We start from the raw sequence: 27,110 nt of genomic DNA on the forward strand, positions 1-27,110 counted from the left end.
GTCGCTCCCGCAATCGCTGGAGCTTGCGGGGAAGTGGTTGGTCAACGATCCGCCACTGCGGTCTTAGTCCCATCGCCGCCGTTGTCGGCTGAGTTACTAAAAGACAGATTTATGGGGTCTTTTTGGTTAATGCAAGACCGTTGCTGCTCTATTTTGGCATATCGTATATGCTGGAGGCCTTTAATATTTCGTGACGCAGCGCCTTACATGCCGTATCATCGGCCTTCGGGGGCCATTGATTTGCATGGGGCTGTGCTTGCAATATTGAATGAGTTGTCCCTTTCACCAATCGGCTGTGGGAAGGCTAGGGCAGTTACCATCGTGTAATATCTGGCTTGCTAACCCTAAGCCGCTGAATTTATTGATTGCTGTTTTCTTCCAAATCATTGACAGGAATGAGCTATTCCATGCATAACCGCAGGAACGTGGGGTGTCGCAGGCCCCACTTTCCGGGCGTATTGGATAGAATGTATCCTGTGACGATACATGGTAAGGACCTGTCAAAATTGGAAATGATGCCTTTACTTTCTGATGCACTTCTTCGCGTGTGGTACTACGGTTGAGGACAGCTCTCCGCTGTAAAGGAATCCGTAGAAATACTTCAACTCTTGCGAATTTTTTGGTAAGGCTTTCATGATATGGCAGCCCAGTGCCGGAGGCAACCTTCGGTCCCGAACTCGTTCTTCCGCAATCGCCGAGTGTCCGTGGACGGGGTTGGTGGTGAGCAGCGTGGCGGAGGGGTAGGCAAGCCACAAAGTTATTTGCTCTCCGGCGTTAGTGGGGGAGGAAATACGTCGACCCTAGTGGCAGCCGTTTTCTCCGAAGCTGCGGTATAAGTTGATGGTCTTTGTCTTCAGGCTGTTGCACCGAAGTAGCAAATAGGTGAGAACGGTGACTGAGCTGTGTAATAGCTGCTTACTGTTGTAGACGCTTTAGTGGTATAATGCAGTGCGTTGAATTCGGGCTATGGGAGGATGCATTCAGTGCATTCAAAAAATTGAATGACATTTTGATCATGATAACCTTAATGACAGGTGTGTTCTCAGATGCCGTAAGTGATTCATGATTTTAGTCAGTGTGCAATGTCAAAAGGATGCTTGTGTTGTTTTGCCTGTCAAACACATGTCATTACATTCAAACTGAACTTTGAAATGTGACAAGAATGTCAAGCACTGATCCTATGGTAAGAATGACACCCTCTTTCATTTAGTAAGTAGGTACAGGTCTTAACTCAAATGTTGAGCTTCTTTATATTTTTGTGGAGGGGTGATTGATATTTTTCATGTTGGCCTGTACTCAAACTTTTGGAGAGCAGGCCAGATTAACAATCCAGAGACACTGACTCCATTAACAGGCTCCAGACATGCAGATGATTTTTTTTCCTGACCAGCTTTAAAAGGCTACTTGGCATATGGGTGGTAAAAGCTAACCTGAGTGGTAAAAGCTGACCTGACTGCATGACTATGCCATGATGTTATGTAGCTCAAATTACCTGTCTCCTTTCCTATGTGGCTAAAATGCCTGGAGGCAAAATTGCATTGAGGTAGTGTAAGTAAAATAGGCATGGGGTGGATGTGGCTGTGCACTTATAAATTTTTGTTTGTCTGACCCTTTTTGTAAGTGATATCACTAAACCAATATTTATGTGACCAAGATCAACACAGTTCAAATCTGGCTTAACTATGTAATTTGGTGCTTTGTTTTATGCGGGCTACCATAAGAAACTTGAGCTCCCCTTCTCACTCCCTATGTGACAGATTGCCGGGACGGTGATTGTATAATGCTGAGCTAAAACTTGGCAGTAGATAGTTTTTTTAAGAGCATGTGTCAGGCTGGATAAATTATGTTGTGTACTTACTCTAGAATTAAGAATTGTAAATATAATCTCACCATGGATGTAAGGGAGAAGCCTAATGCCTGAGCTGGCCATGTCCGTAGTCTTAGCCTTCCTTGTGTGTCATTTCTTGAGGTAGCCCACCTTCCAAAACTGCTCTCCTCAGTCCTGGTAATCATGACATTGCCATCCCATGGGGGTTGACAGCATTTTTGAAAATGTTGCTAGTGCTTTAAGTGCTATGTGCTCCTGCATTATCTGGTGGGCCCTAACAAAGGGGAATGCCATATGTGCGCATTGTGGGCACATTTGGTATGTGATGCATCTGGCATATGTACTAGCTGACTGACAAAGGCTCCTTAGACATGCACATGACATATGCAAGTTGATAGTGCAGTTTTTCATGGCCTATAGATGTATATAATGCTAAAGGTGTTCAAAATTGGCTGCATTACTTCATTTAGGATATGCCTATCATTTTCTGAACACCTTAGGTCAGATCAGAGGTCACTAAAGATACCCCAACACACCAAACTTGACTGCAAGCAACCCTATGCCCTAAGCTGATGAGTTAGCAAGTGCCACCAAACCTTCAGCACTTGGTGCAAAATAGATGTGAACCTATTCTCTCCAGCGCATTATGACGTTGAGTTGAGTCAAAAGTTTCACAAATAACCAGAAATTACCCAAATCTGCTGCAGATGCTGCAATGCACTGCAATATGCACAATAAAAGTTGATGATCTTTTCCATCTAGAGCATGCTTGATTTGGGATAGGCTGAAATGTCACTGTAACACCAAAACTGCCAAGGTCAGTTTGCAGAGGATCCTGTGCCCAGAGCCCTTGTGGCTGATTGCCACCAAGCTTTCACCATTCAATACACCATACTTAGGTTGAACACCTACTTTCTGCAATTATGTGGCCTGGGGTTGGGTCAGAGGTCATCATAAATGTGTGAAAGCACAAAGATAGCTGAAGATGATCCATGGTTGATCCCATAGGTCAGGTCAGAGGTCACCAAAAACATCAGAAACTGCCAGCATCAGACAAATATTCGGCTGGTCTTTGCCCTGACCGAAGGTCACCACGTCGTACTGAACGACTGTCAAACGGAAAGATTATCGACCACGACACATTGAATAGAGAAGGCTCAGTGGCAATCAGTCCACAGGCTTGGAGCATGGGATCATCTGCAGCTAATTCGGACGGTTTTGTGTCATTTGGCCTCGCCCAAGGTTGCTATGGTTATCGACTGTAAGGCTTCGAACGGTGAAGTTTTGTCGACGATCGACCCCAGCTGCTCCGAGCGTGGACTACCAGCTAGTTTGGTCGATCGATTGGTCTGCGCACGGATATTTTCGATCCAGTTAATGACCCTTTATTGTTGAAATGACCACAAGTGAGCAGTCAGCAGACGAATCTCCCTCGCAGCTGTCTCTTGACAGGAATACCATGTCTCGAAAGTTTCGATGCTGGTGAGGAAGGTTCAGATATTTGCACATGCAAGATAATTTGAAGTTAATTTAGTTCAGAAGGATGTGCATATGTAAGAAATGTTGGCGCATGGAGTGCTCCCTCATGGGAGTGACACGGTTTGCCGGCACCATGTTTTGATGTTCAGAACATTCATGTTATGACTGTGTTTTGTTTGTTCTCAAAACAGCTTTCAATTTTATCAATGGAACATTGTTTTCGTGTTGCGCTAAAGTGCCGATAAGCGTGGGCATGGTCGCACATGCTACACAATGCACGACATGTTCCCAGTTTCGTATTTTGCAGCTAGCAACCGTGGACCCAAAACAAAATTCCGCTGTTGCTTCTGCAGCCACGCCTCGGCCATCGCGGCCACGCATCAGGCGCCTGACCGGTTCTTTGCAGGCCGCCGAGGGCTGCCAAACACCGGGCCGCGGCCGTGCCGGGGACTGGCTGTTTGTTCGGCCGCTTCCCGATCATTATCGGGGAGCCGTCTATTGACTGGACGCATCCGGTCCACCTTGGACCAGCTCGTTATCGTGGTGACCGCCGCCCGGCGCCGTCTCGGAGCGGCCACGGCCGCGCCCAGGCCCGCGACGCCCCGCTGGGCGCGGCTGCGAGAGCGGCTCACTCCGACGAGACGGCACGGTTCAGTTTTGCGCCGATGCTGGTGTCGTTTTGGCGGAGACGGCTCAGTGAGGTCCGTTCAGACCGAGTCGATACCGACAATATCGGTTGATTGTAACCTGGTTGGAGGCTAGGTATGCGCGGATCGTTACGTTGTCCGTATTTGGGCACAGAATAGGGACATGACACGCTGTGCATCCAGCCTGTCGTAAACAGTGCATGTGTCAAGAGTCATTCATGCATTTTGACGCAACCCAGTGACGGTTCCGGTCATTATGACTCAGTGCCTGCCGAACTCGCCGAAGTCTGCACGGATAATCAGTGAATCATGCGCCAGGACCCTGGGCTGCTCCTCGCGGACTGAGACAGTGCCAGCAATTCTGTGCTATCTTCGCTGCGGCCGAGGCGCTCCACACCGCGGCTGTGTCGGGGGACTCTCTTGGCTGTCCCGGCCGCTGCCGCGTGCCCTCGCTGTCCGGGGTGGCGGCGGACGAGTGTCCTCCAGCGGCGAGGGCGGCATTTCGTGCGCGTCATCCGCCCGGGGATGTCAAGGACAGCGCCAGTCTGAACGCAATTGGTCTGTATTAACTTCGCCCAGTTGGGCGACTTGGAGCGGGAACAGTACCAGGCAAATTGGCTTCTCGGACTAATTAGCGGGAGACGAGGCGAACGTGTTGCTGCTGCTGCAGGGCAGCTGGCAGTGAGGCCAGCCGGTAGGGTGAGGTTTTCTGGCGGCCGGGCGCGAGGCGAAGGCCGCCGGCGCACGGCTGGCCTTGTGCGCGCGCTGTGCTGACCGATAGGCGCGCGCGCCGGCGCCACCCGGTCGCCGTCCACCTGTGGCCGGCTCGAGTTTCGGGCGGCGTTGTGCGCAGCCCACCCGGCTGCGGGCCGACCGGAGTTTCAGTCTGCCACGGTCCGACGGCGGGGCTGCTGGGTGCCGGGGCTCTGGCGCTGCGGCGGGGGCGTAAAGCATCAAAACAGGGTCTTGGTAGGGAGGACTGCCCGACTGCCCCAGGCAGGGTGTCTCCAACACTGACCGTGTCTGGCAGAGACGGCCAGCTCAACACCGGCCGACGAGCCTCGCCGTCTCTGCGGAAGCTCCGCCGCCGCCGACAGTCCCCGCCGCCGACAGCGCCGACAGTTCCGTCCCCGCCGCCGACAGACCCGTCCCCGCCGCCGACAGACCCATCCCCGCCCCGTGCCTCGCGCCGCCTGACCCGGCGCTCCGTCTCGGCAGGGGCGCGATGAGCTAGCGGCGTCACCGGAGCGGGAGCGCCAGCCGGCGGCCGCCACCGCCGCGGGACAGTGCCGCGAGCGGAGCGCGCGCTCACGCGGCGCGGGACGGACGATGGGTGGCGCAGCGCTCTCCGCGGCGCTGCTGCTGGCCGGGGCCGCCTGCGCGGCCGCCGTCTACACGGACGAGTTCGCGCTGTGCGTGGACGGGCAGGGCGAGGCGCACGCCCGCCGCGTGGCGCAGAAGCATGGCTTCGAGCTGCTGCATCAGGTGAGTGGCGCCGGCCGGCGGAGTGTGCCAGACGGCCGCGCAAGAACGGGTGCGGGGTCCGCGTGAGACGGCGTGAGTGGGTGTGAGGGTCAGCGGGCCGTTTGGCCGCGCCTGGGTACTGTGTACTGCGTACGGCGCAGGGTACTGCGTACTGCCTGGGTACTGTGCACTGCCTGGGTACTGCGTACTGCCTGGGTGCTGCGCCGGTCGCGATAAGGGGCGCCGAGGAGCGGTGTCTTGGCTCAGACGGCATGAGTAGTGGTGGGATGTGGTGGAGTTTAGTCACGCCGGGAATTGGCAGGGCTGGGCAGAGCTGCAGACTGCAGGTGACATTCATGTATTCGATGTCAGCTAAACGAGTACCACGTGAACTGCCTCCTGTGAGATTTTGGGAACAGGTTGCATAACTTGCTATGCGGAGTTGGATGTCTTGAATACAGGTTCCACCGGAAGGATGTGCTCGAAAAGTCGAACACCACTCAGCGTGCTGTTCAACACACCATTATCTGCGGTTCAAGGGAAACCACAATCCTGCAGACATTTGTGTTTTACGTAATGTGCCACGAGGAGCTTCGGCGGCATAGCCATTGTTCCTCGAAGTAGTGAAGCATATCTTCCGCCCCGGGTTACACAAATGCAGCACCGCTACTCCGAATTGGCCAATGACCCTTGACGGTTTCTCGGGTGTCGCGGGGAGTGCTGTGTACGGCAGGCCGAACAGAGCATTCGCTGGGCTTACTCTCAAGTCGACACGTGCCAGCGTTCCCCGTGGGCTTCCGGTGATCCGAACGCTCCGGTGCCGACGAGCACCGGCTCCAGAGCGTCTGAGTATGGCCGGAACCGCGCGCTTCCCGCGGGCGTTGTCATGCGCCTGTTCTCCTCGGTCCGGTCCGGTCCGGTCTGGTCTGGTCTGGTCTGGTCTGGTCTGGTGTGGTCTGGTCCGGTCCGGTCCGGTCCGGTCCGGTCCGGTCCGGTCCGGTCCGGTCCGGTCGGCTGCCACCGTTCTCCTCCGCGCACCGGACCTGACGCGGCGGCGGCGCCGGAAAGCCGGCCGGCTGACCCGTCGGTCTCTTGTGACGGGCGTGCGGTCAACTGTCTGATTACGCGGGCCCGGCCGCCCACGCTGGGCGCCGCAAATGACATTACAGTTTCACACACGTGACACTGCTTGACAGCGCAATGACAACCGGCTGTCGTGACGGAAGCCGGACACTGCGCTCGGTGGGCTAAGCTCCTCATGAAGTCTCGAAACGCTTCCCCGCTTCTCGGTAGCTTCTGAAGTCGGTGTGATCGGTTAGGATTTATGGCACTCCCGTTTCTTTAAGCGTCCGCTTCACCCGCCGCTTGCTGAATGCTGATTTGGTTCTGAAGTTGTCCCCGCGGTTGCCGCACGGTACGTCCATGAAATTCCCACGCTCCGTGTGCCGGCACGTACACAACGGTGCCGTGATGTTGCCCGTGCTTGCCTCGCTCCAGGGCACCGGAGCTTGCATGTACGTGACGTCTGCTTCAAGGTACGATGCCGCGCAGCCTGGCCAATCCGGGGTCAGCGTCCATTGAGCGCGACGCCAGCCGAAGCGACCTTGACCTTAGACTGACCTTTGACGTGCGGCACGTGCGGGGCGGCCTTCACGTCCCGTTGGTGGCACCTAGCCGGGCATGTGGGCAGAAGGCGCTGAGCAGCAGCGAGTCCGCAGCTCGCGGGCGATAGCACCGTTATCACCAGCGATACTGTCTGTTCGGCGGTGGCCTCGGTTCGCAAGTCGCGCTCGCAGTGGCGTGGGCGACAAATTCTAGTGAACTTTACCCCTATATCTTCACTTTATCAATTCATTTCAAGCCATGCCTGTGTATTCCGTCAGTTTGGGCCATATGCCAAATATCACACATGACGGTTTTTCTATGTTAAGTTTACGACCGGATGAAGACGACAACCTTGGGATTTCACTGAACGCGCCGTTGAGCCATCGTTCCGACCTGTCAAAGAACAAAGTGGTATCGCCGGCGTGCTGCGATATGCAAAAGTCACGTCGCGTGGAAGTTGGATGTCTGATGGGATACGCGATTCGATTTGCATTTAGCCCTCCGAAGGTTCCGCCGCTAAGTTGAACAACAATAGTAAGTCACGTTCACCTTGTTTCCCGCGTCGCAAACAGATTTGATCGCCAACGTACCCATTCAACATCCTACTTCAGTAACTATGAACGTGGAAATGCGGCAGATGTGTCGTTGTTCTAAAGTTTTAGCTGAAGTTTAATTGTTTCTGACTCAGTCCAGATGCCACTCCATGAGTCCATTATGCAGATTAAAAAACGGCTTCAAAATCAACTGACGGCACGAAATCTGGTGTGCCGGGAATGCTGTTGATATAATTTGGGGCCCAACGCCTAGCAATAATAATAGACTCAATCATCTAAAAGGAATATGCTCATTTGAGACGGGAGGAATAGTTTTTTTTTCCTGTTCGGCTAGACACTTTAAACGTCTGGCATTGAAAGACCCCACTCCCCTCCAAAAACACCGGAAGAAGTACACAGAAACCCATAGGTTCCTAGTGGTTCAAGGCATGACGTATCGCGGATAATACGTCTCGGATTTTACTGGCCAAATGTCACAGCTATTTGTTATTAATATGAGCCCATCGTGCAGTCTGTCAAGGTCTGTACGATGCCGTTGTCCTTCGTGTCATGCCTCGCATAGCTCGTATGATAGAACTGATGCCTGAATTCACTGTTTTTGCGCTGTTTACCTCGTTTAAAGGCTGTGAAGTCACGGGGCGTGGTGTTCTATGACAGCAGGCCGGCACAGACTTCCGTGAGGCAGCCGAGCTCCCTTGCCGCTTGACCCTACTAGCATGTGGAATTTCCGTGGTGAGAACCTGTGAGATCTCGCGTCCGGCATCTAAAACAGCAAGCCATCGGCGTGGCGATGGTGAAGGCGGCACCGCCGGTGAGCGCGCCTCTGAACTGCAGCGGCGCTGGCGCCGTGACGCGGCTGGGGCCCGGGGCCGGGGGCCGGGGGCCGGCGCCCTCAGCGGCGGCTGCTCGGCGCGGGTGGTCCGGCCGCGTCTCTGTCGCCCGGCCGCCGGCGCCCCGGCCGCCGGACCACCCAGGGGCGGCGGCCGGGGGCCGGCCGCTGATCGGTGCGGCGCAACGCGCAACGCTGACTGCCGCCTCGGCTACCACCCGCCCACGCCAGAGGTCCCACCGGGACCCGCTGGTGACCGCCTAGGCGGCGGCGGACGGCAGTGCTCTCCGCCCGGCGTCGCCAGAGGTCCCACCCAGACCCGGTGAGGACCAGCTGAGCGGCCGCGGATGGCAGTGCTCTCCGCCCGCCTCAGAGGTCCCACCCAGTCCCGGTGAGGACCAGCTGAGCGCGGCCACGGATGGCAGTGCTCTCCGCCCGGCCTCGCCGCCGACCCTGGTCTGAGCGGTGAGCGCCGATCACTAGCGCCGCCGCCTTGACATCACGCACGTTCCGCTCCGATGCGCCCCGACCTCGGCCGTGGGCCGCCGGCGCCGCGGGAGGGGCGGCGCGCCGGGCTGACACGTGCTCGGCTCGGCACCGGCATCAGACGGCCGGAGCCCTGGCCCGGTGTGCGGCCGGGTGGCGGGCGCGCTGCGTGTGCTCGGGCGGCGCGCGCGAGCCTGAGTCTCCGGGCGTCATGGCCGGGCCGCGTCGCCAGCTGCCGGGTGCGAGCTTGTTAAGCTGCTTAAGTCCCGGCACGGACGGGCGTGTTGTGACAACGGTCCCAGGCTCGACGGCGTCAATGTTTTGCTGGTAGTCTCATAAAGGGCAAGGTGATTACCTCTTTGTAGTGCAAATGTTTCAGGGTCACTCAGCTGGAGCCCATGGGCTGAGGCGGACTCTGTGACGCGCGGTAGGTGCAGCGGTAGCTCCCAGACGTGGCAACGGCCGTGGTCTTTGGCGGGTGTCTGATACATGTGGCGCGTCCTCGTTCGGAGGAGGGCGGCCCGAGTGGGCGGCCAGGGGGCCATCACTAACGGCAGCAGCTGGACGTCGGGCTGTTTCGCCGCCACCAGTGCCGTGACCGGCCGCCGTCCCTTGAACCCGTCCGGCCCTGCCGTTACTCGCGCCAATGTTTGGCCCATTTGAGAGGCGTTGGCGATGAATCACGCCGCCGAACAATGGCGCTTCATCAAAACGTCGAGTGGGTCTGGGCTGCCCGAGTGACGCGACAAACAGAGCTGGCTGCGCCGTGCTGCGGGGCGTTTTGATCCGCCTCCTCCGGCCGGCTCGACACGCCCAGATGCGTCGGAAAGCGTCCGCCGACCCGGTCAACATCGCGTGCTGAATCTAGCCGTCCCCGCCGTGTTCAACATCAAAGGCGAATGGAGCCCCGACTATCGGCGAGGCCACCGAGCCGGTGACAGTGGCTGCCCGGGCCGCGCCCGGGACCTGGCGGCGGTGCGACGTTCGCTGTGCTGTGGATGCCGCGTGTCATTGTCATGCATTGGTGGCTGCTGTCCATCCATCCTGCGGCGGCGTCGCGCTGAGGGACGGCCGCCTGGGATCAGCGCTGGGGCCGTTTGAACCCTCGGGCGAACAGAGGCCGGCCCATCTCGTCCGCGACTCACTAGATGGACGGCAGCTTTTATTGCGCTCCCAGCTGGCAGCGCGGGGAGGTTCTCGTGTTCCGACCGGCCAGAGGTGCACTGCCGCCCGCGGCCTGTAAGAGCCTCGCTCTCGTGAAGTTTATGTCGTCTTCAGGTCAGTGAAGCAGTCTCATGTGACCCTTCTCCCGCCGATCAGATCCGAGTCAGATCAGACCGGTATCAGAATGGCTCTCCTTGGTCGCCGGTCGGTCTGAAGGTCACTCGTGCCTCGGTCACCGAACAAAATAACATCGCCCGGGATCAGCTCGGATGAACTGTGGCTGTGGCGACACGGGAGGGACGCGTAATCATTGTTTGGGGATGAGAAACAGTGGTGGCAGTCCTCGTCGACGGCGCTCTGGCCGGGCGTCTGGGTTGGCCCGCTCTGCCTGCGGGGCGACCAACGGGGCGCAGTCTCCGTCCGCCGCGTATCGATGGTCCCAGCTGGCTCTGCCGACGCCTGCATAATTAAGAGCGGCCGTAAGCGCATGAGCCTTTCCGCTCCGGCAGTTCATCTGCGAGTTCTAAGGGCCGCATTAGCCGCGTGAAGCTCTCTGCAGATGAGCAGTTCTCTGAACGCGACCGGTGCCAACTCGGGGTCCAGATCTAGTCGCTCGCGAGCCCGGAATTAGATTCTCGTCTGCGTTCTCCGGGGAGCGACGCTCGCCGTGTAGACCGACTAATCGCGGCCGCTGGTACTAGCTGGCACGGGCCCGGGGCGGGGATCCCCGCCCTCAGCTGCCGCTGGGATGGAGTCCGCTGCGGGCGAGTCTTGACCGCCGCTCGGCCGGGCAGGCGGCGCGCGTTCGCTCGCGACGCCCGGGCCTCGCGATGGCCGCGTGCGGCCGGACGTGTCGCATGGGCCTTCCAGGCGGGCGAGTTTTTTGTTCGGCTGCGTGACGGAATCGCTGGACTGGCGTGACGACGGGAGAAGGGAAGGGGAGCGGGCGCCGGATTGGAGCTTATGGCGCGCTCGGATGGGTGCGGGCTCACCCGAGGTTCCCCTCGCAGGTCTGCTGGGGGCCGCGGCGCAGCTCGCGTCGAGCCGGCGCTGTCGCCACCCGCCGAGGTATTACCCAGCACGGGAGAGGGAAGGACTGAGGGAGCGAGGGGAGTGCGGTGGATCAAAAGGGCGTCTGGGAGCGGTGCCAGGTGGCCGAGGGGTTCTAGGTCAGTTCACAGTGTGGGGCGTGACCAGGGTTAGGGTGTGGCTTTCGCTGGCCTTCAGAGGCAGCCGTTGCTAGGCTGACGCGTTTTATGTGATGGCTCCGCGCTAAAAGTGTGTCGGCGGCCGTGCCTTCGGCCACGCTTCCTCGCCGTAGCGGCGCCGTGTGGACGCTCCCCTCGCGCCCGTGGCCGACGCTCCCACGCCCGGCACAATGGACCTATCCTGGTGCCGGCCCGCTGCCGATCGTGCCGGATCGGTGCATTCAGCGTGGGCGCAGAGCCGAGCGTGTAGTCGGCACGGGGCCGCTGACCCGGGCTGGGACGCCCTAGCGGGCGTGTCGCGGCACCTCCGCGCCGGTGCCGGTAACTGGCGCGTGAAGGCGCCTTTGCTGTCACCTTGTTATTCTCGGTTTTTAATCAGTGCACTAATCGGACTGACGTCACGAGCCGATGTTTTTATTGTGGAGGAAACTGGTCTAAGGATTACGATGCGGACGATGGCGAAGCTCGGAAGCTGAATATCATCAGTAGAAGACTCCCCACGAAATGCTGGCCAGTGATCGGCACAGCACAGCTTCTGGCAGGAGCGGTGTCTGCCTCTGCTACCCTGACAAGTTGCTCGCCTGCGGCGGCACGGCAGCGGTCCTGACCCACCACGAAGTTCTGAAAACCCGGCCGCGCACCTGGTGGCCGCACATAGGGCGGCGACCGCCTTCGTAGAAGGGCTGGCCATCCGGCGCGAGTGGTCACCGGCCCCTCCCCGGTAACGGTGGGACAGCCCCACCGGCCACCGGGTCGGGCCGCGCGCGCTGGACTTCCCGGAATGGCAGCGCTATTACGCGGGCCGGATCCGCCTCGTGCGGAGGGGGTGGAGGGGATGATCGGGGCGTGTCGCCGCTGCACCGGCGCTGCTGCTGACGGCGGCGGTGCGAGCTGGCTCTCGGCACTCATGGTGCCTCCCCCCGCCCAGCCCGGGTGATGCCGGCCTCTTCCCACCCAGCCTGAGTGATACTGGCCTCTCCCTGCCCAGCCTGGGTGATGCCGGCCCCTCCCCGCCCAGCATGTGTGATACTAGCCCCTCCCCACCCAGCCTGGGTGATACTGGCCCCTCCCCGCCCAGCCTGGGTGACACTGGTCTCTCTCCGCCCAGCCTGGGTGATACCGACCTCTCCTCGCCCAGCCTGGGTGATGCCGACCTCTCCCCGCCCAGCCTGGATGATACTAGCCCCTCCCCGCCCAGCCTGGGTGATACCGGCCTCTCCCCGGCCAGGCCAGGCATTGTTCTTGGAGGACTGGCGGTTGGCGCTAGAAGTCTGGTGGTTTGCGACTGACGGATGGTTGGGTGGTTGATGCTAGCTGTGGACGGTCATTAACCCTCTGTCAAGAATGCCGAGGTGAACTTCGCATGCGTGATCGGGGTCCATCGATCCTGGCCTGACCCGAGGGTTTTCCTACCATCGTCCACCTCGTTGTCTCTGTTTCCAGCTAATACTGTTGACACTTACAAATAGGTGGGGTGACAGTTCAAGGACACACGCCGCCAAGCCACGGGACGATGTAACATTTTTCACGCGAACGGTCGCTTTCCTCGAAATCTTCTTGAGATTACTATGACTGATACAACCTTGTGGCGTTTCCGTGATGCGCGGTCCACCGACGCTATCTTAAGGGTATCCTAAAAGTATGGATACACTTCAGAATAGACCACAATATGCAATAAAAACAAACGAACTCGTATTGCATCACGCTCTAGAAATGTCGAACGTTGTCTCAGCGTCATTTGTATGCTCCCAGCGATCACTTACCACACAACATAGGAAACAATCAACTTCCTTTCATACACCTTCAGTGACTTCTGTCGCAAGCCTCTCCTGCAGAGCACGTCGGGCGAAACACGGGTGAACACGTCGACCGAGGAATACAGTCTGGGTTTAATCCGGAAGCTTCAGGAATACGTGTTTGCGCCCGATATTCCCAGGGCCGGCAGGGCTTCGGTCCTGGGACAGCATCGATTTGTGAAGGTGTCGCTGAGGTTTCCTCCCAAATACTTTTGTCATCAACGTTCTCAGCGACTTGGCATGTCGAAGACGACAGATCACAGCAATCAAGAGGAAGACTTCAACGCCCACGCACACGAACCGCACGCTGAGAACGCTTTAGGCGAGGATGACTGGGCTGTCAGGACCAAATCTGTCACTGTTTAGAGGGATCACTGATTAGAAGGCGAGCAAGGACAGCGAATGGATCAGCCACGTCTGTTTCTCAAACTGGGTCTCTACGGGACAGTTTTCCTGCGCGCCCACGCGAAGGACGAAGTTTTCAAGACGAAACCAAGGACATTACAGGACCTGAAAGCAGCTGTGGAGGCGTGCTTTACATCCATCTCCAAGGAAATGTGGCAACATACTATTGCAAGGTTCCCAGTAGCACCGAGACATGCCTGCAACATTGTGCAGCGTGCGTCGAAGGAAAATGGAGGAGACCCACGTATTCTCTGCGTCACTCATTACTGATAGTTCGCTCTTGTTTTCACATGAGTATCTTAATGCCCATAAGGAATTTCCACAGTTCCTGGTCGCAAAAGGATCCTACATTCGTCGGCGTCGAATGCTAGTTGATTTGTGCGTTTTGGAAGCGCGTACTTTCGTTTGGAACGGCCTGTCTGATGCGCGTTTTTTGTAGGATCGACGGGATGGATACAGACTCGCGATGCTTACATGCAACGCAAAGTCGTGGGAAAATCTTTGCTGCCAGCAATTCTGATCAGGCGTCCGTCCCAATCTCACGTTTATGACAAGGCGCACACCGTTCGTTAGTTGCGCAGTATTTGGGATACCGGACGGACGGACGGATGGGCGCGGCCGGTGCTCGGGTCGTGACCCCGACCGTTGATCGGACGGTTGGTCAGCGCCGCGGTCGGCCGGTCGTCGAGTGCGGCTACGGCCCGCCGGCGGGCGGCGCTCTGGTCGCCGGCGCGTGGCCCTCCGGCGGCGCCAGACGCAGGGTCAGGCCGGCGCACTGTGGGCACCGGAGAGGGCGGGCGGCGCCACTTCCTCACGCGCATCCCCCTGGCCGGGACACAGGCGGTCTTCGGCGACAGGGGCGGCGACCCGGCGCCGGATGTCACGCGCCGCCGCCACTGTGCTGCCACGTGCCGCTGTCGGCCGTGTCGCGGGCCCGGGCCGCCGTCACTCCGCCCCGCGGCCGCTCGTAAAGCGGTGCGGAGATTTACGCGCGCCGGCTGGCGGGACTGCCGCGCTGCAGCGGCCACGTGGCTCAGACGGGCGCGAGATGGGAGGGAAGGGGGAGGGGGGCTGAGGTGCCCCGCCCTGTGACCTTAGTGGTTGACGGGATCGACGGCGGGGATAGCCGCGGGATGACCGCCGGCATCGCCGGCGAACGAGAGGCATGCGAACGCCGTGCAGTGGTCCGTAAAATACAGTGTCTGTTAGCGGCGTGCGTACGCGTGCCCGTGCGTCACCCACGTAATAGTCCCGCTCGCACGACCGATGATGCGGGGCGCGCCGGCGACTGGTGAGCGTCCGCCGCTTCGCCCGTCCTCTCCACCCGGTCCATGCGTCCGCTGCGACCTTGCGCCCCGCGCCTCGCAAAAACCGGCGGTGCGCCTCTCCCACGGAATCGGCTGTCGGCGGTGGCGGCAGCAGCGCCCAGGTTCGGGTTTTTATGGCGCCGGCCGGGGCCGCGCCGCGGCTGACCTCATTTACCGGCCGAGCGGAGCCGGAAGGCGGCGTGCCGGCCGGGCTCCACGGCGCTGGCGGCGGCCGGACGGGCCGCGCACACGCCAGAATGCCCTTCCTCGCGTCATCGGTGCCGCCGACGGCAGCGTCTGCCGTCGGCCGCCGTTCAAGGCCAGCTCGCCGGCGACAAAGGCCGCTGTTGCGCTCGGACGGTGGCGGCGGACCGGACGTCGCCCCCGAGCGATATCCGGCACGCGCCGGCCCGCCGGGCGACCTCTGTGGCGCCGCGGCGCGGCGACCGGCGTGACGTCACGGGGCGGCGACGGCCGACGTGACGTCACGGCCGCTGTTGTCGGCGCGACTTTGCCGCGGTGTCCGCGGGCCGTATTGAGCGATGTAACGCCAGACTGCCGGCGGATGTTTGCCCTGGTTACGATGCCGCCGGCGTTGGCAACGACCCTGTGCTGCGGCGGAGACGCTGTGCTTGAGACTCGGCGCCGCGTCCACCGTCGCCCTCGCGAGTCCCGACCCCCGGACCTCGCGGGGCTCGGGAAACGGCTGGACGACTGGCCTGGCCCGGCCTGCTGAGCTCAGGAGGCGGCTGGACGACTGGCCTGGCCCGGACTGCTGAGCTCTCCCGGGGCCTGTGTCCGGGGCCGGTGGGATTGCTAGACGCGTGAAATGGCTCGCCGGCTGGAGGATTGTCAGTCGGGGCACAGACAAGGGCCTCGAAAGTGATCCAGGCCCAAAGCTGGTGGTGCTGGCGATTTACAAGGATTGGGCTCTGAGAAAGGTATGTTAAAACCAGATGGGTAGGAAGCTGCTGATGTCTTTATTCGGAGTGTCATCTTCCGTTTTCGGGAGCCGTGTGCTGTACGCCGCAGGCCTGCGGTTTCACTTAAAACGTGGGGCGGACGGAATGTGGCGGCTGGACGCGGTATTCGCTGATGTGACTTTGCATTAATTCATGGAGGTTTGACTCAATAAAAGCTCAGACTACAATATTACCGTTGCACAACAGTTTGCGCAACGGTAATAGTCGACTGAAAATGTTGACGTTTAGAAAATGTTTCTAGTTGTACAGCACCGGTTGATGTTTTGAAAATATTTTCTAGGAGCCGCCATTTTCTGTTTAAAATCACCATTTTCCGTTCGTTCAAGGACGAACTGAAATTGGAAAGCTTTTTTGCCTGGTGGGACTCCTGTAACAGCCGGGCTGCCGGGTGCGACCGCGTGGGCAGCGGCAGTGTCGGGTCGTGCCCACGGCCGCTGGAGAATGCGCGCGATGTGCGGCAGCTCAGGCGCCCCTCACGCGCCGCTGCGGGCGTGCCGGATCGCGAGACGACCACAGGCCGCGCACGTCCCGTTAATACGATGGGGAGGGGGTGCATCGGGAGCGTCTCGCGACCACGGCGACCTCGTGTCTGGCGATTGTGATGCCGAGAGAGGGAGACAGAGCGCGCGCCAGGAGCTGCGTGCGGCCGCGCCGCGGGCGCGCTCCGAATGGTGCGCGTCGGATGCTTATGAGGTCATTTAAATCCGATGAGGCGCGCGCCGTCTCGTCTCGTGGAGCTGGCGATGCATCACCGCGCCGCAGGCTCGCCGCAGTCATATTGACCGTCGCTCGACGGTGCCGCAGTGATGCGATGCAGCTACCCAGAGCGCGTGCCGCGCACGGCGCACCTCTGCCGGGTCGCGGCGCCGGGTCGTGATTGGGTCCGTGCCGAGCGGGGACGGCGGCCGGAGGGCCTATCGCGCTCTCGACCGGGGCCGTAGCGCCGGCGCGGCGAGCCCCGCGCCGCCCCGCACCGCGCTCGCCGTCACGTTCCTCCGGGCGCGGCCGTAGCGCGGCGGGAAGCGCGGACGCGGGGCGGTCGGCGCCACGTGCGTGCCGCGCCCGGCCGGTGTGCTGGCACGCGCCCCGCGCGTGCGCCGGCCTGCTGATTGGGCCGGTATCGCCGGCAATCGCGGCAGCCGTGCGGCGGCGCGTGGGACCGCGGCGCGCTGCGGCTGCCGCGGCTGGCCGGCTGGCTGGGCTGGCACGGGGCAGATTTTGAGCCCCGCTTGTGGCGGCCGACCTGCGGGGACGCCCAGGTCTGCGGTGTGGCGTTATGGCCGCTGTTGGGTCCAGGATGCAAGTGAGCTGAAGGCTTAGTTGGGGCTTAATGATGTTTGGACAGGCCTCGGACGCCAGTTTCTTACACGTAGATTGATGCTCAGCGCCTGTGTGCGTCAGTTCGATCGGCGCTGTGCCGGACTGGCGATGAGTGGATGCAGGTCGGGCAGTATTGAATGCCCCATGCATTGTGTTCGGCTATGAATGCAGGTCGGGCAATGCTGATCGGGCGATGCCCCGTGTGCCGTCTTCAGCTGGGACGGGGTGGGCCTGTTGGCGTGGCTGCGCCCGCGGTCTGCGGGACGGATCAGCCTCACGGAGCACGCCGTCCGGTGTCACGTCCCTCGAGCCGGACGTTCGTTGGCTATAGTGGCGTGTTCTCAGTCTGAAAGACCAGTGGACAGTTCGTGTTGTTCCCAATTACAGCGACGCTCCAGCGGCGCTCGTCTGTGTTGTATGTGCACGGTATTCTGTCTGATGAGGTTATGTTGAGCTGATATGGCTATCATAACATGTGTTTTTCTCTGTTTCAGATTGTGGGAGACTGTTTCCTATTACGTCACCACGAAGTTAGTAAACGATCGTTAACGTCTAGTCATGTTCATCATTCCAAGCTCGCAAGTGAACCTCTGGTAAGTGAATTCTCCGGCTACAGCCACACACGGCGGTTTTTCGTCCTGTCTGTCGCCGGATGTCGAAGGTCATAGCTACAGCCGTTATAGCTGGGCCGAAGTGCTGACGCCTAGCCGAAGTACAGCTGTGCACCAGCTGGTGAACAGCTGTCTGAGAGCTGAGGCGCGACTCCGCTCCGTCACCAAGGGTGCAACTTAATGTGCGGTTAGGTGCGGTGTCTAGAGTACCTTTGTTTCAGTTGACTGTGTCGTTTGTGAGCCCGTTGAGAAGGCTGGCCTGGTGGCACGATTCGCGCAGCCGCAGCAATGCGCTCGTCGTGGCTTGCATTACACCCTCATATATTACTGGCGTAGTCAGGTGCAGCGACTTGATGTGCTTTCGCAGAAGCGATTTTGCGAATCGCTTAGATGGCGCGGCGTGAGCGCGCAGCTGGGCCAGCCGGCGCCGTGTCAGAGTCGATCTTGATAACTCCGTCGTAAATATCGACACAGCTGTTGCAACGATTCAGACGCGGTTTTCTCCCACGTCGTGACCTGTTGTATACGAGGAAAGCGTGTCGCCATAGGAGTAGGAAAGGCCAGCTTAAACAAGCGGATGCCTGGTAAGCCGGGCTGCGTCTTCGTCTCTGTCACGGCGGTCGGTTCCGTGTCGTTCACTTCCCGCCACGGCGATCGGTCGTTCCAGTGACTTCTGACGGCCTCCGCTCCAGTCACCGCCCTTCCAGTGACCGTCCGTCTCGGTTCCAGTGACCGTCTGCGATCGTCCCAGCGACCGTCCGTTTCCGTTCCAGCGACTGTCCGCCTCCTTCCCCGCGACCGTCTGTCTCCGTTCCTGTGCCCGCCCGCCTCGTCTCCGTCACGACGTCCGTGTCCCTCACTGTGGCCCTCTCCATCAGCAGCCAGCCAGCTTCGATGCCCCCGCGCCCCTCTCCGACCCGACCCCGCCCCCGGCCTCTCCGACCCCTCCGCCGGACGGGCGCGTCGGTGCCGGCGGGCGGGCGCCCGAGTGCCGACACCCAGTGACGGCCTGTCAGCGGCGCGATCCCATTAGACCTCGGACGCCGGCGCCGGTGATTGGCGGGTCGCACCGAGTTCGTCCGTCCAAATATACTGGCCGGTCGCTAAAATAAGCCGTTCGCTCGGCGTGATGGACACCGCCGCCAGCTCGGCTGCCGCCGCCGCCGCTATTCGGGTCCGTTTCGGGCGGGTGAGCCCAGCTGTCCGGCTATTTGTGGTATTTCTGGCCTGATACGGCGATGCATTTCTGCGGATTGGCGCCCGGAAGCGGGCCGGACAGCCGCTCTGGAGCCGGAGCGCTTGTGGACGGCCTCCCACGTTGCCATGGTGTTCCGGCTGATCTGTCGTCGATGACACCGGCTTCATGCATGGCTCTGTCAAAGTTTCAGATGCTATTCTGGTGCAGTTTCGCTGTTATGTAATGCGTTGGTTCGTGAAGGCGTCATGCCTGACGTCCTGCGTCAGCAAAAAGCTGACATCGCGCATCGCAGCTGTTTGCGCCAGCAAAGGGCTGACGTCGCTTCGGTTCAGCCGGTTCTCGTTCGCGGTCCTCTCCGTCCTGTTCTGTGATCACCGGCGCTCTCGGGCATGTGTCGTGATCTTCCTCTCCTTCCGTCTGATCCCTGCTCCAGCTCGTTCGTCTCCGCCGCGCCCGGCTTACCCTCGCTGCCGACTGCCGAGCCGGCCGGCCCAGCCCCGTCTTTGTGCTGTGGCGGCGGCGGCGGCGGCGGCGGCGCCGACGGTGGTTACCGCTGGTGCGCCGGCCGCGCCCGCCGGCTATAGAGGCCCACTGTTGACGCGAACGCCGCCGGCCGTTTATCGCGCCCGTCCGCCTGCTGGTCCCGTGACGTCACACGTTCCGAGGCGCCCGCCGGGAGGCTCTCGACGCACGTCTTGTACTCGCCGACGCGACACAGCCGGAGCGTCGGCCGCCTTCGGACGGGTACGCTGTGAACCCGGCGCCGCGCAAAGACGGTTTTGTGGTGAACTGAGCTGGTCAACAGCGCGCTCTCGGGCGCGGTTTGTGAGCGCGAACCGTGAGGCATTTTTTCATAAAGGCGCCGAGCGATGTAGACGGCGACGCAGCGAACTTGTTCTCGCCTGCATCACCCTTTGGCGGGGTCGTTTACACGCAAGACTTTTCGAAAATACCTCTCCGCTCGTCGGGTTTTACGTCGTGCTCGGACGCTGGGGACCGTCTTTACGACGCCTTGATGTGAGCAGCGCCGTTTTCTCATTACACGGCGTCCGTTCGGGGCACGGTGTCGCCGGCCGTCGGGTCGTTTGGCGTCTTCATTGAGCGTTATCAGCGGCTGCAGCCTGCAGATGGATCGGAGGGTCGGCACCGAACGTGGCGCTCTATCGCGGCGGCGGCGCGCTGCGGCACGTGGCCCGGTCAGCCGGCCGCCCCCGCGCTCCGTGGCACCGCCCGCGACGCTCCGTCTGTCAGGTGCCGCTGCGAGACCGCTGGCGGGTGGTGACGGAGCCTTGAGCGAGCGGGGGCTGGCTGGCGCGCCTCGGTGCCGGCCGTCACGGCCGGGCCGCCGGGCCCGCCGACCGGAGGCCGGCGTCACGGTGCCGTGGCGGCGCCCACGGCCAGCTGCCCTCGCCGTGGGCGCTGCTGGAGGTGGGCAGTCTGCTGATGCCGGCGGCGCTGAGGCTGCTTTGTGGACGGCTCTGAAAACTACCGGCTCAGTTGCGTCATTCCATCAGTTCGAAACTTAGAGTTGCGCTGCCGGATTAATGGCTGAAAAGGGAGTAGGCTTCTTAAGGGCGTGGTATCATGCTTTGTGAACAATAACAGACAGCAAACTGTTGGCTGAAGTGTTGAGTCGAGCACCAAAGTGGAACCAATGACTGCCAAAATCACTTGATACGTACTGCTGCTTTGACTTGGCAGCCAGGTCAGTACTGAACATGTTTTTTATCTCTCAGCTTAAATGATGACGTATCGATTTAAATATATCAAATGGATCGGTATAGTCAACATAAAGTGGCTTATGCCTCAGCTCACATAATCGCCACATTAATATAGAATAAGAGCAATGTCGACTTCAACGCTATAGTGTCTAAGTCGACATTTCTCTAACGCTATAGCATACCTGCTGACAATTCACCTCTGCTATTGCTTTGAGAAAGGTATGTTGCCGAAATATCAACGCTTATATATCTCCATTCTCCCGTTTTTTTCCGAGGACTTAGGCTAGGACTGCTATCTGATCTAAGCGAATAATGTTCCTGGCGAATGTTGCTAGCAATCTATGCATCGTCTCTGTGTGCAGCTCCTAAAGCTGCGGCGTTAAAAACATTGCGTTGCGCGGACGCGAGCACACGTTCGCCGTCGCGTACACCGTTGTCAGTGACACCACAGAATGGTGGAGACGAGGCCTTCGGACTGCCATCCTTGTCTGGTGTATCAGTATGTGCACAGCGTTTGAGCTAGTCAGCTCTGTGGCCGTCAGCGAGTGTTATTGAGTTCTGGACGACCAGAGAGTTAACTGGCCGAAACGTTGTGTACACACTAACGCACCGCACCAGGACAATAGTCGAACTGTAAGCCCTTCCCTAACGTCTGCGCCAATTATCGTCGCGTCGGCGTACTTTGATTCGTGTGTCATATTAACGTATCCCTGCTCATGTGTTCCGTGTCCAACATGTACGTGAATACCCCGCGCGGCGGCGCTCCAGAGCGTCGGCGTCGACGATGGCCGCCCGGCCCGCGGCCGTGCCGCGCCGGCGGCCCGTCGCGTGACTGGACGCTGCGGCCGACACTCCTCTGATGCGGAGTCTTGTGATGTGCTGCCGTTGGCGAGGCCGGCGGGCCTGCAGCCGGCGGCGGCGGACCGCCACACCTGCCGCCGCGTGAGAGGTGCAGCTGAGCCGGGGGCTGACGCCGACGCCTCTGACGCCGCCGCCTCTGACGCCGCCACCTCTGACACCACCACCTCTGACACCACCACCTCTGACACCGCCGCCTCTGACCCCGCTGCCTCTGACCCTGACGCCGCCGCCTCTGATACCGCTGCCCCTGATTCTGACCCCGCCGCCTCTGACGCCGCCGCCACAGCTGTAAGTGACGTTTGTCGAGCAGCAGAGCAGCACCTCTGACGCCGCCGCCTCTGCCGCAGGTGACGTTTGTGGAGCAGCAGAGGGTGCGGCGGCGAACGAAGAGGGACCTGCTACGGCCCGAGCGGGCGCCCCGATACCGCTCAACGTACCTCAATGACCCGCACTGGCCACAGATGTGGTACCTGGTGAGTGACGGCCGGCGCCGTGGCGCCCCCCGGTCTGGGCGGGCCCTGCTGGAGTGCCGACGCTGCTCCCTGCTGCGGCCGATCCCCTGATGCCGCCTGTTACTAGTTGACAGCGCACTTATAGTGTGGCATTACAGATGCAGATAATCGCCATCGAGTGGGTGCAATATCGCCCCGATGCCTGACGCGCCCTAAAGCACCGAATCATCACACCGTCGCCGGCTGATGTGTCGCCTGGTGAGTGGCGAGGAGTTCAGGTTCGGCTCTGCCTCACGCATTACCTCGCGTCGCCCATCGCGTGCTGCGCCGACTGGTGGCGGTCAGCGCGGCTGCGGGAACCGGCCGCGGCGCTTGATGCGCGGAGAATGCGGCACCGGCCTGGTCGTGACCCACTTGAGATCTGATGTGATGGTGACAGATGATGGTCTGACCGGCTCGGGGCGGCATGCTCGACGCCGCCCCGCCGTTAGCGCCCGGTTCGTCGCCGCCCAGAGGCGGCCGCTGGACGGGAGCGTCGTCCGGACCTGTGTCGGTGCCGAGACGGCCATGTGGCGGCCCCGCCTCGGGCCTCCCCTCGCCCTCCCCTGGCGCGCGGCGTCGGGTCATGCGGTCACGGCCGCGCCGGCGGAGATCGGCCGTGTTGTGACGGCCGGTCGGCGGCGGCGCATGCTGCCGACGGGCTCCAGCAGATCGGGTGTGACGGGGGGCCGAGCTGGGCGGCACCGGCCCGCGCTCAACGCCGCCGGAGTGGCGGCGGCCGGGCCGGCCGGACTGCTGCGGCCGACGCTGGTCCCGCCCCCGCCGCCGGGCCAACCCACCGATGGCGGGGAGGGGGGACACGGAGCCGACCGGCGGCCGCCCCGACGCCGGCGGCCCATCATGCGGACCACAAAGGAGGCCAGATACGATTGTGACGCGCCGCTGACGGATGGCGCGGTCGGCCGCCGTCGTCGGCTGACTCGGCGCCGTGTGAGTGAGCGGGCCGGGGTGGGGCGGGGCGGGGTGCCTCCCTTGTCTCTGGCGGCCGTCCAGCGGCGCGGCATGGGCTGCCGCCGCCGCGGCGTCTCGGTGCCGGCCCGCTCGCTCGGCGCACGCCCGGCCGCCGCCGCCGCCCTGCCGCCGCCCCGTCCTCTGCCTGACGTGCGCTTCCGCCGGAAGTGACTCCGCCGCGTCGTCATGTCGAGCCGGGGACCCGTCACGACACGGAGCGCCGGGGACGGGCGGCGCCCGGGGTCACGCTCGACTCGAGGCCGCATGACGCGCCGGCCCCGCCGGCTCGCCGGCCGGTGACGCGGCCGTCGGACACTGGCGGCGCCGCCCCGGCCGTGTCGGCCACCGGAACGGCCGGTCCGGACGGCCGGTGCGCCGCTATCCCAGCTATCTGTGACGTCAGCGGACGTTTAATTTGGTCGCCGGTGTCGGCGGCCTCGGTGCGCGCCTCGTGCGCGCCGCCGCGCCGCCTCCTGTCGGAAATGCGCGCCGCCCGTCGTCCGGTGCGGGGCGACGCGACCGCCAGCGCCCCGCGGCGCGCCGGCTCCCAGGTCGAGCGTAGTCCGGTTGGACACGGAAACTGGGTCGGTCGGAAACCGACAGAGCACGCAGCGCCGCGCTGTGTGGCGCTGGAGCTGCGCGGCAAGGCCGGAGGTCCCGCTGGCCGTGCCGGCGCGTCGACCGATGCAAGCCGCTTTACGAAGGGTGCGTGCATCTGCGGCTCAGCCGGCCGGCCGGGGCGTGCGGGGCATGGTCTCGGGCCGAACTACCCGTGAGGGTGTGTTGGGAGAGAGCCGAGGCGCAAAGGCCTCTGTGATGAGTTATTTTTCTTCGGTAGTGATGTACTCGTCTCTGCTTCAGCGCTCGGAGAGGCAATACCTTTAACAAAACGCCGTATGTTTCGAGGAGACTCGTCCAATCACTGTTTGCACGTTGTCCCGGTGTCGGTCAGATTCCGGCGGCAGTGAGTCAGCGGGCCCCAGTAATCGGCGGACGTCCCGGCCCGGTCTCCGCACAATCGCGTCCGGCTGACCATTGGGAGCCTGCGTGAGGCGTGACCTGGCTGAGCTGGAGGCGGCAGCGCGCCGCCCTGGGCCGCTGAGGATCCCGGCGGACCGCCACCACTCCTGTTGTGTCCCTGGCGGACCGCCACCACTCCTGTTGTGTCCCAGGCGGACCGCCACCGCTCCTGTTGTGTCCCAGGCGGACCGCCACCGCTCCTGTGGTGTCCCTGGCGGACCGCCACCGCTCCTTGGTGTCCCAGGCGAACCGCCACCGCTCCTGTGGTGTCCCTGGCGCACCGCCACCACTCCTGGAGTGTCTGTGGCGGACCGCCGGCCCCGTCCGGGACCTTACTGTGGTTGTGCTGATTGGAGGTGGTTGGCCGAGTTTGACGTCGTCGTCTTGAGGTGTTATGTTGTCCCAAAGTGTCACGTGGGCGTCGTTGAAAGGCAGCTCGCAGAAGCCGGTTGTCGTCATAGCCGCAGACTGAGTGTGCAGTTATTTCGCGATTAGGCAAATTGGAGTTCAAAGTTGGTCTGTTGAGATGCTTTGGCTCATAGAAGCGGGCCGAAAATGCTGATTCGCCATATTTTCCGGGAGATGTGTCCTATTATTGGATTTCATTACGCTGCCGTGGGTGGCCAATCGGCTCGCTTGATTGGAGTGCCACTCTCAAAGGCCACACACATGTTCCGAGTTAAGTTCGGACCAGATCAAAGTCAGCCACATAATTGACGACGGATCTGAGCATGGACTGCTGTTTCCAGAACTGACTCCAGCGTCGGCACATGGGCTTCCAGTTATATTGGCGGTGCGATAGCCTGCGATAGCCTGCGATAGCCGACGTGTAAAATCGACTTGAAACAGGCAACCCAAACCGATTTGATGAAGGTCGTTCTAAACCGGTTGCAGGCTGTTATAGCTTGGTAATCCGTACTGCAATAGTCTGCGACCAATGCAACCTCGATTGGATTTAGGCCCTTGTATGAAAACATCGAATTTCAGCGAAGCTATCAAATATGTTTTTGTAAAACGGTATAGATACCGTGGTGCGGGTCAGTCCGAAATTGGCTTTGTTGCTGGCAGTTGGCCGTCTGCTCGCCTAATTGACCGTCATCATATGCCGTCTTGCAAATACTTGTGCATGTTTTTTTGCTCAAGTATTTGCAAGACTCTGCAGACCTTTGAAGGCTGCCGCAGTCGGATCATCCTCGCCCTGTCCCGTCACTAACCAGACCCAATTGTCCCCGGCCCACGCGATCACCGAGTCTCCGCCAAGAGCGGACACTCGCGCCTCAGAGCACGAGCCCGGACGCCGTCTGGCGTGGTCCGGCGCCCCGTCGAGGCCTGTCGTGTGTTGGCGAACTCCTGTGCCGGCCGCGTGTGCCGCGCCGCGGCCGGCCCGTCTCTTGTGGCCGGGAGCCTGCGCCGGCGGGTCGGCCGGGACGGCGCTGCGGCGCTCCCTGCCAGCTCGACCGCCGCCGCTGTCCCCCGGTCGCTCGGTCGGCAGCGACGGCGACCAATGGAGCCGTCACGCCGGCGCGTGGCCGCCGCCGATCAGCACGGTCGTCACGCGCCGTACCGTGTGTGACGCGGCGGCCGTCACGGCCGGCCGCGCGGCGGAGCGCCGTGGCGCGGCGGGGGACCGGACGCCGACTCTGGCGCCGAGTGGTGTAATCTGCTTAGAAGTTGTTTACAGGAGCCATCAGCTGTCCGCGTGCAGAAACTATCACCCCGCCCGTCGGCAAGCACAACAAGCCGGGCCGTCCGTCAGGCGGCAGGGCGTCACTGCCAGCGCCGCTGTTCTGCATGTTTGCGGAACTGATTGCCGCGGTGTCCGGGCGGCGACGGCCGCGCCGCGCGGACTCGCAGTCGGTGCGGCTGGGCTGCGGCCGGTCGTGCTGGCGGCGGCTGGGCGCAGCTCTGGCGACCGGTCGGGCGACGGCCGGCAAACAGACGGCTGTTTACCGGGTTACCTCTCCTAATGGCCGATCCGGCGCGTGGAGTGGATGGGCGTTGCTTACATTACGGGCGCGGCCTGCCCCCACGACGTGCATTAGATGTGAGCGCGCGCGTCGCAGAAGCACCATCTGGTGCGGTGTATTGATTTCGGTCAGGCAACATGTGCGGGGTGCTCGGACACGCCGAGAGTTTCCGGCGCCGGTGCCGTGCAAGGCTGCGCTCTGTCCGCTAGCGGCTGAGCTGTGCAGCGTGTTGTGAGAGGCTTTGGCGCTGATCTCGGCCGCGACTCGCCCCGCCGAAGTGGTCTGATCCCGGGGGAGCAGAAGGTCGACCGGCCGCTGTCGGCCCGGCAACAGCGCCGCGCGCCGCCACCACCGGCGGCCGACGGCCGCCGCCGGCGGCGTGTGTGTGCGGCGTGTTGTTCGCCGCCCATCTGGGCGTGGCCGGCGCTCCGGAAAACCGGCGGCGACCGGGCCGCAAGGCCGGCAGCGGTGGCCAGCGCGCCGGGCCGCGGCCGCCGCGGCTGCTCGGCCTCGCTACGGCAGCCGACCGTCGCGACCCGTTGCGCCGTCGCGCGCGGCGGTTCAGACCCGTGTGCTCGTCTTTGGGTGGCGTGGGAGTCCACTAGGCGTGCGCTCCCACGGGACGTGCGCAGATTCTCTTCTGGCGCCGCGTCAGCGCACGTCTGCCGCCGAGCAGACTGTAGAGTACGGGGCCCGAACCGGGGGCAAGCGCAAGGCCGGCTGCCTGCTACGCGAAGCTCTGCCCCAGGGGAAGGCAGTTGGGAGAGCAGTTGGCTGCCGTGCCGTTGCGCCTCGTGACCGGCACTGGTGGCGCGCGCGGGGCAATGCTGCCTGTCGGCCGGCGCTGCGGAGCCCCTGGTCAGGGCGGTTTGTGTCCGCGCCTCTGTGAAAATTTGCAGTGGCGTTCAGACTCATGCTTACGAATTCCGTGTTAGCGGACCAAAGATGTGCCTTGTGCCGCATGAGACGAGATAGGTGATAGCATACTTAATGCTAGGAATCCAGGTCATGTGGGTGATAACAAGGCCCGAGGCAAGGAAGGCTTGGCTGCAGGTGGGCGTGACCGGGCTGGGTGTTTGCTGGCAACAAAATCGACAGATCTGTGATTGATGTTTGCGGTGACGGTGAGTAAGTCCCACGCGTTTGGCGTGAGCATGGGCTCAGTCGCTGGGGTTCACGCCTCTGTGGTTTTCG

The 27,110-nt window shown here is 61.5% G+C and overlaps 1 protein-coding gene across 1 annotated transcript in view; it reads left to right on the forward strand.

The window, feature by feature from the left end:
• Window positions 1–5,283: 5,283 nt before the first annotated feature.
• Window positions 5,284–27,110, forward strand: part of LOC119100534 (furin-like protease 1) — a 38,518-nt gene continuing 16,691 nt past the window's right edge. Inside the window, exons 1-2 of the mRNA XM_037223621.1 lie at window positions 5,284–5,439; window positions 21,814–21,939. Coding sequence (XP_037079516.1) covers window positions 5,284–5,439; window positions 21,814–21,939 — 282 coding nt within the window. The remainder of the gene's footprint in view (window positions 5,440–21,813; window positions 21,940–27,110) is intronic.

Source organism: Pollicipes pollicipes, unplaced genomic scaffold, assembly GCF_011947565.3.
Source record: "Pollicipes pollicipes isolate AB1234 unplaced genomic scaffold, Ppol_2.1 Scaffold_4881;HRSCAF=5763_pilon_pilon_pilon, whole genome shotgun sequence".
NCBI lineage: Eukaryota > Metazoa > Arthropoda > Thecostraca > Pollicipedomorpha > Pollicipedidae > Pollicipes > Pollicipes pollicipes.